This window comes from Polyodon spathula, chromosome 5, assembly GCF_017654505.1.
Source record: "Polyodon spathula isolate WHYD16114869_AA chromosome 5, ASM1765450v1, whole genome shotgun sequence".
NCBI classification, from domain to species: Eukaryota; Metazoa; Chordata; class Actinopteri; order Acipenseriformes; family Polyodontidae; genus Polyodon; species Polyodon spathula.
This window is the reverse complement of record NC_054538.1, coordinates 72,927,401-72,939,900: the sequence shown is the minus strand read 5'-3', so window position 1 is coordinate 72,939,900 and position 12,500 is coordinate 72,927,401. Positions and strand designations below refer to the sequence as shown.

Sequence of the window (12,500 nt, the reverse complement as noted above, 5' to 3'; positions counted from 1 at the left end):
TGAGAATCTACGAATTTTGGAATCTGGCCCAGCCAGCCACGATTTTGTTTAAATATTAGTTTGAAATCGAAAACCAAATGGCACGTCTGTGTAGCCTTTGTAATTTCTTTGATAATTAAATGAGAACAAATCGGAATTTAGGGCCATCATTTCCATGACAATAGTCAACATGGAGATGAGACACAGACGTTTGAAATCACGTGGCTTTCTCTCTCTTTTTTGTTAAATATTTATTGGGTGGTGGGGTCTGTTGGACAATATGGGGAAGCTAGAAAAAAAAAATAAAGGCCAAGAAGAAGTTTGTATATAATGAAAAGTGTTGAATTTAAATCAAGGGAAGTAATGTTAAAACTGTACAATGCATCTAGAATATTGTGTTCAGTTCTGGTCACCTCGCTACAAAAAGGATATTGTTACTCTGGAAAGAGTGCAAGGAAGATCGACCAGAATTATTCTGGGTTTAAAAGGCATGTCATAAGGAGATTAATCTCACAAATGGAGATTAGATAAAGGGGGATTCAGAACAGAAAATAGGAGGCACTTTTTACACAGAGAATCGTGGGAGTCTGGAACCAACTCCCCAGTAATGTTGTTGAAGCTGACGCCCTGGGATCCTTCAAGAAGCTGCTTGATGAGATTCTGGGATCAATAAGCTACTAACAACCAAACGAGCAAGATGGGCCGAATGGCCTCCTCTCGTTTGCAAACTGTCTTACGTTCTTATGTTCTTATGACTTAATGCCAACGTTATACTAAAAATAACATTAACATTTTCTAGACATTATTCATAGCAGGAAAACTAATAAGGACAATATTCTTTTTTCATAGAACTATGAATTCGTTCACAATGTGCTTTTTCATGATAGATCTCTGCTGACACTATCTAAAGCAGAAGCGCGACCACAACATAAAATACATCAACTAACTGAGACGCGTACACGCCCTCTATGCATTCGATTGGGGAATCTAGTGCATCTGCTGCCAAAGCGGCAATACTTGCAGCCTATAGGTGCAGCACGGGGCTCGTGGTTTGGAAGTAAAAAAGCAAATCATGTAAAGTTTAAATGTCAAGTTTTATTTACTAGGTTTTTATATATATAAGTTTTATATACTATATTTTATATATATATATAAAATAATATATATATATATATATATATATATATATATATATATATATATATATATATATATATATATATATATATATATATATAGGAAAGTCGCTAGAATGTCACCAGATTTTATTCAGAGTAGCTAAATTAGCTACATGTCACATTCTCATTTATAAATTCTCCATCATGTTTACAAAGTCATCAAATCTAGCAACAAGTTCGCTAAATTGGCAACAATGGTTATTATTTCGTCTTTAGAAATTACGTCTTTAGTATCACATGTCCCAACAGAGCAATCATGACCTGAATAGACAATCTGTCAGCTGTGATTTGGGAATTTGTGTTCATTGACCGTCCGCTAGATTAGACGGTGCCTAAAAACAGAACACACACACACACACACATACATTATATATATATATATATATATATATATATATATATATATATATATATATATATATATATATATATATATATACTGAGCATCAAAATAAACTTATCATTATATAAAGGGTGGACACTGACAAAATATTTCTTTTTAATCACTCGATCATTCATCCTTGACCATGGCACGCTTGAGTGACTATGACTGAAGCATATGCACTTAATCACCTAATTAGTGAGACAGTTGATTGGGCACTGGATATGGAGTGATTTCAGCTGTTGAACTGCAAGCTTGATTAACAGCATTAAAGAAAATCACAGAAAAACACCAATATGCCACGTCTGTCAAGAGAGCAGTGCCTTTGTGCAATCAGCATGTTGGAGGCTGGACTAGGGCAGCGTACTGTGGCTTGCCGTCTTGGGTGTTCACAGCCAGCAATTTCAAAACTGGCAAGACGGTATAACGAGACACACTCTGTCAATGACAGGCCACGAAATGGGAGACCAAGAGTCACAACACCTGCCCAAGATCGACAGATCATTATGCAGCATCTTCGTGATCGTTTTTCATACTGCTAGTTGAACAACATCTGATACTGCATGTCATAACAATCCATGCATCAGCAATTCAAATGTAAGAAGGCAGTTACACAGTCATCATCTACAGGCCAGACGACCATACAGGGGTCCAGTGCTCAGCAGTGTGCACCATCGCAACAGGATGAGGTGGTGCCAACACCACCCTAGGACCAATCGGTAGGGAGGAGTGTCTAGTTGCTACAGAACTCCACTGGTAGTGATTGATGGCAGGATGACTGCACAGCGATATGTTGACCAAGTCCTAAGGCTTCACTTGGTGCCCTTCTTGCAATCCCATCCTAATGTGACAACATTCCAACAAGACATTGCATGTCCACATGTTGCTCTTGTCATGACAGCTTTCTTGCAGAATGCAAACGTGAGAGTCATGACATAGATGCCTTTTTCTCGAGAATTCAGCCCAATTGAACCTTTGTGGGATGAAGTTGGGTAGTGTGTGGCTTCTAGGGTTTGGAGACCACGAAACAGGCAGATGCTTATTCAGGCACTACAAGAGGAATGGGCCAGGACTCCACAAGACAACATCTGAAACCTGGTGTAAAGCATGCGTCGCAGATGTACTGCTTGTATTGCTTCCAACGGTGGCCACACACGCTACTAGCCTGTGACTTTCATAGTATCCCCTGTCCCCCCATAACTACAGACAGTAAAATGTCAATTGTTGGTTAGCATGATATGAAGTCACTGCACCTGCTTGGAGACAGAGTTTGTCATTTTTTGATCACATCTAGTGAATTTTATCCAAATATGAGTGATATGTTTCTTCCGATGCTCAGTACCTACACACGCTATATATATATATATATATATATATATATATATATATATATATATATATATATATATATATATGTGTATGTGTGTAACGACCCTGTGTCTGCTGTAACCATTCTGGAAGGTTTTGGACTCTGCTGAGACATGTGATACTAAAAGTTCAACTGCAGGAGATGTTCAGGGACATCAGAGACAGGAGCATTGCCACCATTCAGAGGCTTGGCTTGCAGCAAGAGTGGAAACTGGTTGCAACATTGTTGTCATAAATCAGGGGTAAGGGGTAATAAATGGAGGGACCTCCAGGAGTTGTCTGCTATGAGAAGGGCAGAGAGCGAGAACAAGGTGGCTGCAGCGGAGAGCGAGCAGATGGAGACAGGCAGTGCAGAGTTGCAAGGGACACACCAAGGCTGGGACCACCTGAGAGGCCAAGGGGAAGTGACCACTGGGGATGGCTGAGGTGCAGGCTGAGGTCAAGCGAGAGGCAGCCATGGGGAAGACAGGACCCGGAAGAGGGGGTCCACCTGGGGTTCTGGGGGCTGATGTCTGTTGTGGCATCAGCACCCCACTTTAAAACTGTCAACTTTGACGGACGGGGAAACTGGTTGGGGACTGAGAAGGGGGGCCACTTGCTTGAGGCATTGATGGGTAGGCAGTCTTTACACTGTCACTATGAGGAGGGAAAGATTACAGGACTCTGTCGAGGCCACTGGAGCAACAGTTCAGGTGAGTTTCCTCTAGCTTCACCCACATGACACGGTTGAAGGAGCAGCAGAGACAAACCGTCCGGGTCTCTGGGGGCCTTGGGGAACGAAATCACCGTCCTCATACAGCGGGCGTACCCTGAGCTAGCGCCTGCGGCTCCAGACAAGGTGATCAGTGAGGCACATTGGCTGGAGGAGATCTAGGCACCAACCCAGACCACCACACCTCACCTACTGGTGGCTTGCCAGGACGAGATGGAATTAGAGGCCAAAGACAGCCAGTCCTTACTCCAGGCCAGGTCCACACAGGACCACTGGCCGGCCAGTCCCCCTGTACATGCCTGTGTTGGGGCTGTGGACAGCCAGGACACCTGCAGCGCCAATGCACCTCCCGCAATTGGGCTCCTATTGAATTCCCAGCCTGCCTGTCAGCAACCAATATATATAGTATATATATATATATATATATATATATATATATATATATATATATATATATATATATATATATATATATATATATATAGACACACACACACACACACACACACACACACACACACACACACCAACAAAGGAGCGCTGATACTGTGATCTACCACAGATGGGGCGCAGACGTGCTTAACATATGTAAGCAATCTGCAAAATGTGTTCCACAAAGTCTTTACTGTATAACACATTGTGAAGGACATTTACATGGCAACCTGTTGAGATTTGCAAGCTTCAACAATAACTCAATGAATATTACAAAATACTGCAAAACATTTTTATTTGGACATTATTATAGTAATTGGACATTGTCATATTTCCAATCTGTAATAGAGATTATTATTATTTTGCAAACTAGTTCTTAAATCAGCTTTATCTTCATTGCATCTTTTAATAGTTGCTACCTAGGCAGTTCTGTATTTGATGCAGTAAACTACACACTGTAAATACTTGAGTGCTGTATCAAAGCACTCAGCAATACTGTACACAGGGTGTATTTAAACCCAATGTTCAAAAAGTACAATGGAAACCTCAAGAGACCCAAGTAAGTGGCCACAGCTGTCTGTTTACAGCCTTCTCCAGCAGTTTAGCTGATTATTTAACGTTTCATATTTTTAAGTACTTTACACTACCTTTGGTATCAAAATAGGTATGGATACACAATCTAAGTTTTTGTTGAAATACTAATCTCGGGGGCAAAATAACACCAAACGCTCACTCGCTCGCTCTCTCGCTCGCTCAGTAAATTATTTATTTACAGGGATAGGCCCCTACGTACTCCATTGTTATGTTCAGTAATGAGTCGGAGTCTGCGTATTGGTGAAGATTATCATTGCCATGCCTATCCTTAGAGACGGATAGCTCTACCGAACTAGTTGCGAACTAGACATCTCCCAAACTGACGTGAAAGGCATTCACATGTACAACAAATGTAAATACAAATTTGTATTTCATTAGAAATTACAACTTCTCTTAACAAGAAAGCAATGGAGACTCATCAGGAGAATCATCAGAAATGGACAAAGTACAGAATTCACATTTATTGTCTAATTGGGTTTGCTCAAACTTCCATTTATAATGAAACGGACAGAATGGATACATGCACAGCTTCATTTCTTCTTTTTGTAAAGGCTTTTTTTTCTAATGCTTGTCTTTAACCAAATATTCTTACAGTTGGGTAGTAACAATCTTTAAAAAGACAATATTCAAATAAAAGTGTTAGATCTCACCTAATATCTGGCTTCCTGCCACCATACCCATAACCATTATTTAACAAATCCTTCTGTTTATTTACAGCATGTAAAATCTATCTGGTTTTCAATAGGAATCTTATGTGTCTGAATAAACAAAGAATGCATAAAAGCAATCTAGTTCCCATTTTCTATTTATTCTTCTTATCATTCATTTTCTTCACAGCAAGGAGCACACTGCCGAGCAGGTGATGAAATTGATAACCATTTCCACCTGCTTGTTTCCTAGTGGAACTCTGATTATGAAAATCTTAACAGGTTTTTCTGAGATATCAAACAATTTCTCTCTCATTCCTTTTAAATACAAGAAGAAGGGTTTACAAAAAAGACTGCTTACAAAAATCTAAATTTGCAGATAGAACAGTTCAGGTTTATTTAAATCCACTATTAAATAAAACTGAGGTTAAGTTAGAACTCTTAAGTAAACTACCCCTCTCTTTTTTGGGAAATGTAGAAACAATAAATATGACTATTGTGCCCCAATTGGCTTATGCACTGGCTATGATCCCTCTTTGCACCCAGCCTTCATATTGCAAGACACTAAATACATTGTTTCCTGATTTGATCTTCCAAAAAACCTAAATTGAAACTTGACAAATTATTTAAAACCCACAAAGATGGTGGCAACAACTTAGCAAACTTATATTGGTACCATACAGCCTACCAGTGTAGACAGTTTACATGTGTGGTTGACTCGCTGAATACTCCTTTGCTGAAGCTAGAAGAAATTGCTACTCCCCTTTCTTTAAAGGAAATCTTTATGCATGATGCACCTCCCTCTGTAAGAAATAACACTTCAAGAATGCTAACATTATTTTAAACAAACTTGGTAAAGTTTTAGGATTTAAAAAAACATATATATATATATATTCTAACTCAGCAACATGGAATAACGCTGTTTCTTAGTGGAAAAATCCTTTATCAAATGAATACTGCCGTTCTATGGGAATCAATAGAATAGACAATTTAATTCACAGCAATAAATTCTCTTCGCTACGCAACTAAAAAGATAAATACAATACTGATGCCACTGAAACCAGCACATATCTACAAGTTAAAAAGGCTGTAACACATATATTTAGTTCTGGTAATATTAACCTTACACCCACTAATATTGAATTATTTTTATTCAACCCTCTTGATCAAAACAGATTTGGAACTAAACTTTATGCCATAATTCGAGACTCCCATTATACTAAATTCATCATAATGACTACGTTAAGGAAATGATGGGAGTGAATATTAAAGAAAGGATGAGAACTGGCATAGAGCTTAGAGTAACATAAAGTTAAATTCAGTTTAAATTATTACATTGAGTATAGTATGCCCCTAAAAGAATGTATACCTGTGGCTTAAGTGATTCAAACACATGCTGGAGATGTGGCCCTGATACAGGATCCCTATTACATGTGATATGGAATTGCTCCAAATTAAAATCTTACTGGGAAAACATTTGATCCCATTTGGCTAAAATAGTGGATTATGATATTCCATTTTCAGCTAATTCATGTGGACACCTCACTGCTTTAATAAACAAACCACTTTTAGTTGCAAAGAAAGCTTTATTACCGTCCTGGAACGACTTCAAGCCACCTGCTTTACAATTATGGAAGAATGTATTATTAGATAATATAAACCTAGAAAAAAATCTGCTATTCTTGAAATAACAATCTTGAGAATTTCAAAAACATATGGTTTAAGTCATCAACATACCTCACTAATACTGACATATATGAATAACCCATGCTACTATCTTCATAATCATACTATATATATACATACCCTTTGATGCTATGACAGTATTGTCTACAAGGTGCTAAACGAGAACGAGAGGAGACAGGAGGCAAGCGAGTGTTTATTGAGTTGTAAAATATGTTTTAAAACTACAGAAAGAAGAAACATCTCTTTGAATTACTACTATATCAGGTGTGGTTTTGTAAGGTATTGGGTTGGATTAAGTGATGTGCTTCAGGTTTTTGCAGTTCCCTCCCTCTGAGAGACAATGACAAGTGCTGTTGCAGTGTGTGTTAGAAGGTGCCAAACAGCGATAAGGGATAGCAGCATTAGTTTTTGTGCAAAATTTGACATGTCAGTATTAACAAATGGGGTCATGCATGAGATCTATACATTTGCTAGAAGTAGTAATGGGATGGAAAGATTTGTAACTCTTGCAGTTGTAACATCTGCTTACTGTTTACTTTGCTCTTACATGAATGTGATCTTATCGTACTTTTCTAACTGCTCTTATCTGTATTATGATATTCTGTAATGTGATATTTTATAATGTGATATTTTATAAATGATACTTTGTATTGTGATAGATATTTTGTAACCGTGGTAAGTCACCCTGGATATGAGCGTCTGCTAAGAAAATAATAATAATAATAATAATAATAATAATAATAATAATAATAATAATAAAGTTGGGTCCTGAATCCTTTTAAATATGAAAGTCCAGGGTTTTTTTTTGTTGATGTTTTTGTTTTGCTCATAATATACAAATGATTTAATACACTCAACATTGAAATATACTCTGCAATTCTAACTATTCAGAATTATTTATAGAACTACCATTATAAAAGTTCTCTATTGTATTTTTGAACAATTACCATGCTTTTCCTTAATGGTTAAACTACGCATTTACCATAGTTGACTCAGGTTTGCCAAATTTCTTAATATGCTTTCCCTTACCTCACTCTTTACAATGCTTACCTAAGCTTCATTACTATGTGTTACGCTTTTATAAAATGGTACGTAATACATTTGGACCTTTTCATTGCATTTCAGTGTTTTATTTGAGCATTACTCAGAAGAGAAATGAAAAAATGAATTCACTCTAATGCATTTGAACCAACCTGCTTCTGCATGTTATAAACCTCTCGTAAATACAAAACATTTACTTACACTTACTGTAAAAAAAAGTTGCATTAGTTTATGGAAGTTAACAATCATTAAGTTAATTTGACTGACACACCAAAAAAAAAAAAAAAAACACTTGAAACTGCAAAAGCAAGGCAGATTCTCCCCCCATTAGTCTGGTTCAGTACCAGCAGTCACACTACAAACTAATGGATCATTAATATAAAAGTTAGTGTTGCTGTTGAATTCAAATCAATCAAGAAGAAAAATGGTACCCATTAACAAATGTAAGCAATGACTGGAAGTGATTATTTTACTGATACTTTTCCATTAATGATTCATACAGTCATGCCTGTGTATTGTGACAAGTTTTTTTTTATAACTTTTGGCAAGGAGCATAAAAAAAACAAAACGACAAAACAAAACTGAATCATAGTCTTTATTTGAAACTTTGAGAAACAACATGCAGTTGGTGCTGCTGTACAGCTATGGACAAAAAGTTTTGCATCACTGAGAATTTTAGGATTGAGACATCATATTTAACATCATGTAAAATCAAAGAAACTGCCAAATGATATTGCAAAAGTCTACCAGAAGCAATAATACAGTATATCATGTTAGATTTCAAATGTTAGATCGCTGTAGTACACTATGCACATTACTGCCCCCGCTTTTCTCAACTTTATAGGAAACAACAATAATTTGTGTTATGGTTCATTATGCATTACATAGTTGATGGTGAATTATTACAAAGCTCCAGCAGCAAAACCTTTCCACATTTTATATGATCAGATATATTAGCACTAGTCATTTATTTAGTGTCCTCAATAATGTTATTATATGACTACATTATGCTGTTAAAACAGCCACATGGGAAACATGAAATATGATAAATCAGGAAATAACTTGTTTGGAAAGGCTAAATCAGACCTGTAAATATTACAAAAAAAAAGGTTTCACAACAGCTTGTTCAGTTAAAACCTCCAAACAAATGACTCTGCTATTAAGCTATGTATATTATATTCTATATTCTAGTTTCCAGCTACATGAGATCTATACAGTATCAACTTTGTTGTAATCCATGTCCTCATTACAATTTAACTTGGCTCACGAGAAGTGCGATGAGGAAGAACTGCTATTTGTTCCACTGACAATATGTATTATATTTGGAGCTTTTTGAATAAGTATTCAACCACAGAAAGTACATATCCCCTGCCGAACAGGCCTGCTGTTTAGAGAATTTAACCAGTGTGGTTTTTTCCATTACCCAATCAAATCAGCATGAGGGAAAATGGTGACTGTAGTTAATTTCAGTTTAAGTTAATAATAAAGAACGTTTTTTTTTTTTTTTTTTTTTTGTTAAGCAACCCATTAGATGGTGATTTGCACTTGCTGGGAACAAATAATTATTGAAAGTAACTTATTTTGAAGGATTTCTAAGCTGTAAAATAAAATGTAAACACTGCAATTAACAAAATATGAGTGTGGCGCCTTTTAACACAAGGCGCTGTTTGGAGGAAACTATGTTTTAATTTAAATCTAGATTTTTTTACTGAACTTTTTTTCTACCAGATAATTGCCTATATGGTTGTATTGGGTGGGGTTGAGGAATATTTATTTGAAATGTGTTTTGACTGAGATATTAATGGTTAACACAAGAAGGATGTTAATACCGTACATTTTGTCCCAATAATGTTTAAGTAAAGGAAGTGAGTTTATAGCAACCATTTAGTTTGCGATTACATTTTAACCCACAGTTTAAAAGACAGAAGCGAAGACAGTGTTTAAATGTAGTTTATTCATTTTATGTATATGGTATTACTGTGGCTATCTAGGGAACAAGCGTCAGGGACTCTCTGTGTAAAGTGAGGTTCCATGAGGCTTGCCACAGAGAGCAGATATCCAGAGTGGCCAGCTTCCTCACACAGCGCCTTGTGTTATGAGCATGTGTCTTTTTGAGTGGACCTGACGGAAAACCGCAACCTCTCAAAAATGCAATAATAATAAAAAAATAACTGAAAAACTACAAATCCAATCAAATTCTAACCACTGTAGGAAATGAAGTCAGCAGAGCTGTAGGTATTACAGGATTTCCTTCAGGTCTGCTGATAAATTACACTATAATTCGCATCGACACCCCTTTTATCTTCTAAAATACTAACCCTATTGAAAACCCGTTTGTATTTCAAAATGTTTATGTTCCACAGAACATCACTCTACCACCTACCACTAATGAGATGTAAATGGTTGAAAATCGGAGTTTAACATGGAAACAAAGTTGAAATCGTAAGTACAGCGGCATTATCATGCTGCTTAATAAAGAATCACAATAATTTTACAACTTCACTTAATAGGCGGATACCTTGACTGAGATGGACCTTTGTGATAGAAAACAGACATTCTAATAGTGCATACATTCAAACAAGCAGACAAACAAAACCCAGCTGTGCACCTTTAATTATATTACAGCTATATTTGAAAAGCACACACATCCCTATTAACTCAATGTATGAAAATAATACACTTAAATGAAAATGGTGATATAAACATTATTATATAATGTAAACATTGAATGACTGGAGAAGATACAGTATCTCCATAAATATTGAATTTACTACTTCTTACTAAATTAATTTAACAGTAATGCATTTCTAGGGTTTGAGAAGATAGGGGGCAAGCAACAAACCCAAATCAAAACAAAATGTATGCACTGTCAGGGTTTTAATGACTATAGTAAAAATAATAGCAACTTAATAGCAAATTATGTTTTCCTGTTTCCACAGTGAAATCTGAAATCAAATTAAATATTCTTCTTTCAAAAACACATTACTTTTTTTTAATTAAATCATTATCACCAGAAGACAAGGTTCCTAATTACCTATTATAAGCAGGCAATTCTTACTATAACAAGTTTTCTGACTGAAGTGTACGATGGATCTATCGTCAGTGTGTGTGTGCTTTGCTTAAAGGGTTATCATATAGATTTCAACATTGTCTGATTGTAGCATTAATTCAAAAGCAACACCATGTAAGGCCATCGTGGCTGCACTGCCCCCTCTGCACTGGAGGTCAGCTCCTGCTGCCACTTCCAATTTCCTTTGTGTCTGAGGTTACAAGTTGCATCTGCTAAGGCAAATATCAAGCAATGTCTGCACAGCCCAGCACAGTCTGTGCTGCAACATCACTGCTCTGCAAATGGTTAGAACACGTCCTGTCACTACAAGGCCAGGTCGCTCATGGCATCGGAGACCTCAGTGTTGACTTGGGAGGCAATGCTGGTGGGTATCACATTCAGGTAAATGTCATACTGTTGGTCCATGCCAAGGTAACTGTCGCTCATCAAGTACACTGTGTAGATATATCTAGAATCAGATGGAAAATGTTACACATAGTTTAAACATCTTTACCCATGTTCAATACTCAACAACGTGATTCACCTATATGCTGTTTCAAATTAAGGTATTATTTTCGTAAATTACAAAAAGAAAATGTAAGTTATTATTACTCTTCTCATTGCATGTATAGAACAGGCAGCTGAAATGACAGCTTCCCTGCAAAGCCCATTCACAGGAGGTGAAAGGGTCGTTTAGACACCATACCCACTGTAAGAAACTGTCTCAGAAGTGCTGATAAGTGCCAGTTGTGATACTTAACTATAATCAGATCAACATGGCACAGCTATAAAAAACAAAAGAAAACAGAACTGATCTTCAGTTTAGCCCATAGCTTAAAACACTGATTCCAAACTTCTGAGCTAATACAAAGTCAAATAGCAGAGCGCCGCTTTAGCTGACATAATTCTTCTGATCCTGTTTCACAGTAAGGTCCAAACATTTGACATCAGTTTTACCTTAATGTGCTAATGTTGAAGAACATTTCGAGAGTAACAGGCCTGATCTTACCTTCCAGTCTTTTCCGGTGTAAAGAAAGCTACAGAGACTGTGCTTCGGTTCCTAATGTATCCTATTCTTTTTAATGCCAACAGTTCCTTCTTATCCACTTCTCCAAGTACTACAAACCAGCCTTCATCCTTGGCCTTAGGGAACCGGGGAGAGACTGCTTTGCTGTCCTGCTTTCTCTACAAAGAGTTCAATTACATGACAAGAAATGTATTTGATAATAATCAAACAAACAAACAAACAAACAAACAAACATTACCCCGAGCACGCAGTGGGAATATAAAAAAGCAATTTGTCAGTCTTCTTTTTTTGTGGCCTCTTTTATTATCACTGCTAATGCACTGATACCTAAAGGCCTTAAAAAAAAGAAAGGTACAAGTACTGATACCTAAATTCAAAAAAGAAAGGCACAAGTTAGACAGTTAA

At 36.7% G+C, this 12,500-nt stretch overlaps 1 protein-coding gene across 1 annotated transcript in view; it reads right to left on the bottom strand.

Moving 5' to 3' along the window:
- Nucleotides 1-9,489: 9,489 nt before the first annotated feature.
- Nucleotides 9,490-12,500, bottom strand: part of ascc3 (activating signal cointegrator 1 complex subunit 3) — a 260,436-nt gene continuing 257,425 nt past the window's right edge. The window contains exons 40-41 of the mRNA XM_041251261.1: nucleotides 12,078-12,253; nucleotides 9,490-11,537 (exon numbers count right to left, since the gene is read on the bottom strand). Of these exons, the coding sequence (XP_041107195.1) occupies nucleotides 11,393-11,537; nucleotides 12,078-12,253 (321 nt within the window). The 3' untranslated portion in view covers nucleotides 9,490-11,392. The remainder of the gene's footprint in view (nucleotides 11,538-12,077; nucleotides 12,254-12,500) is intronic.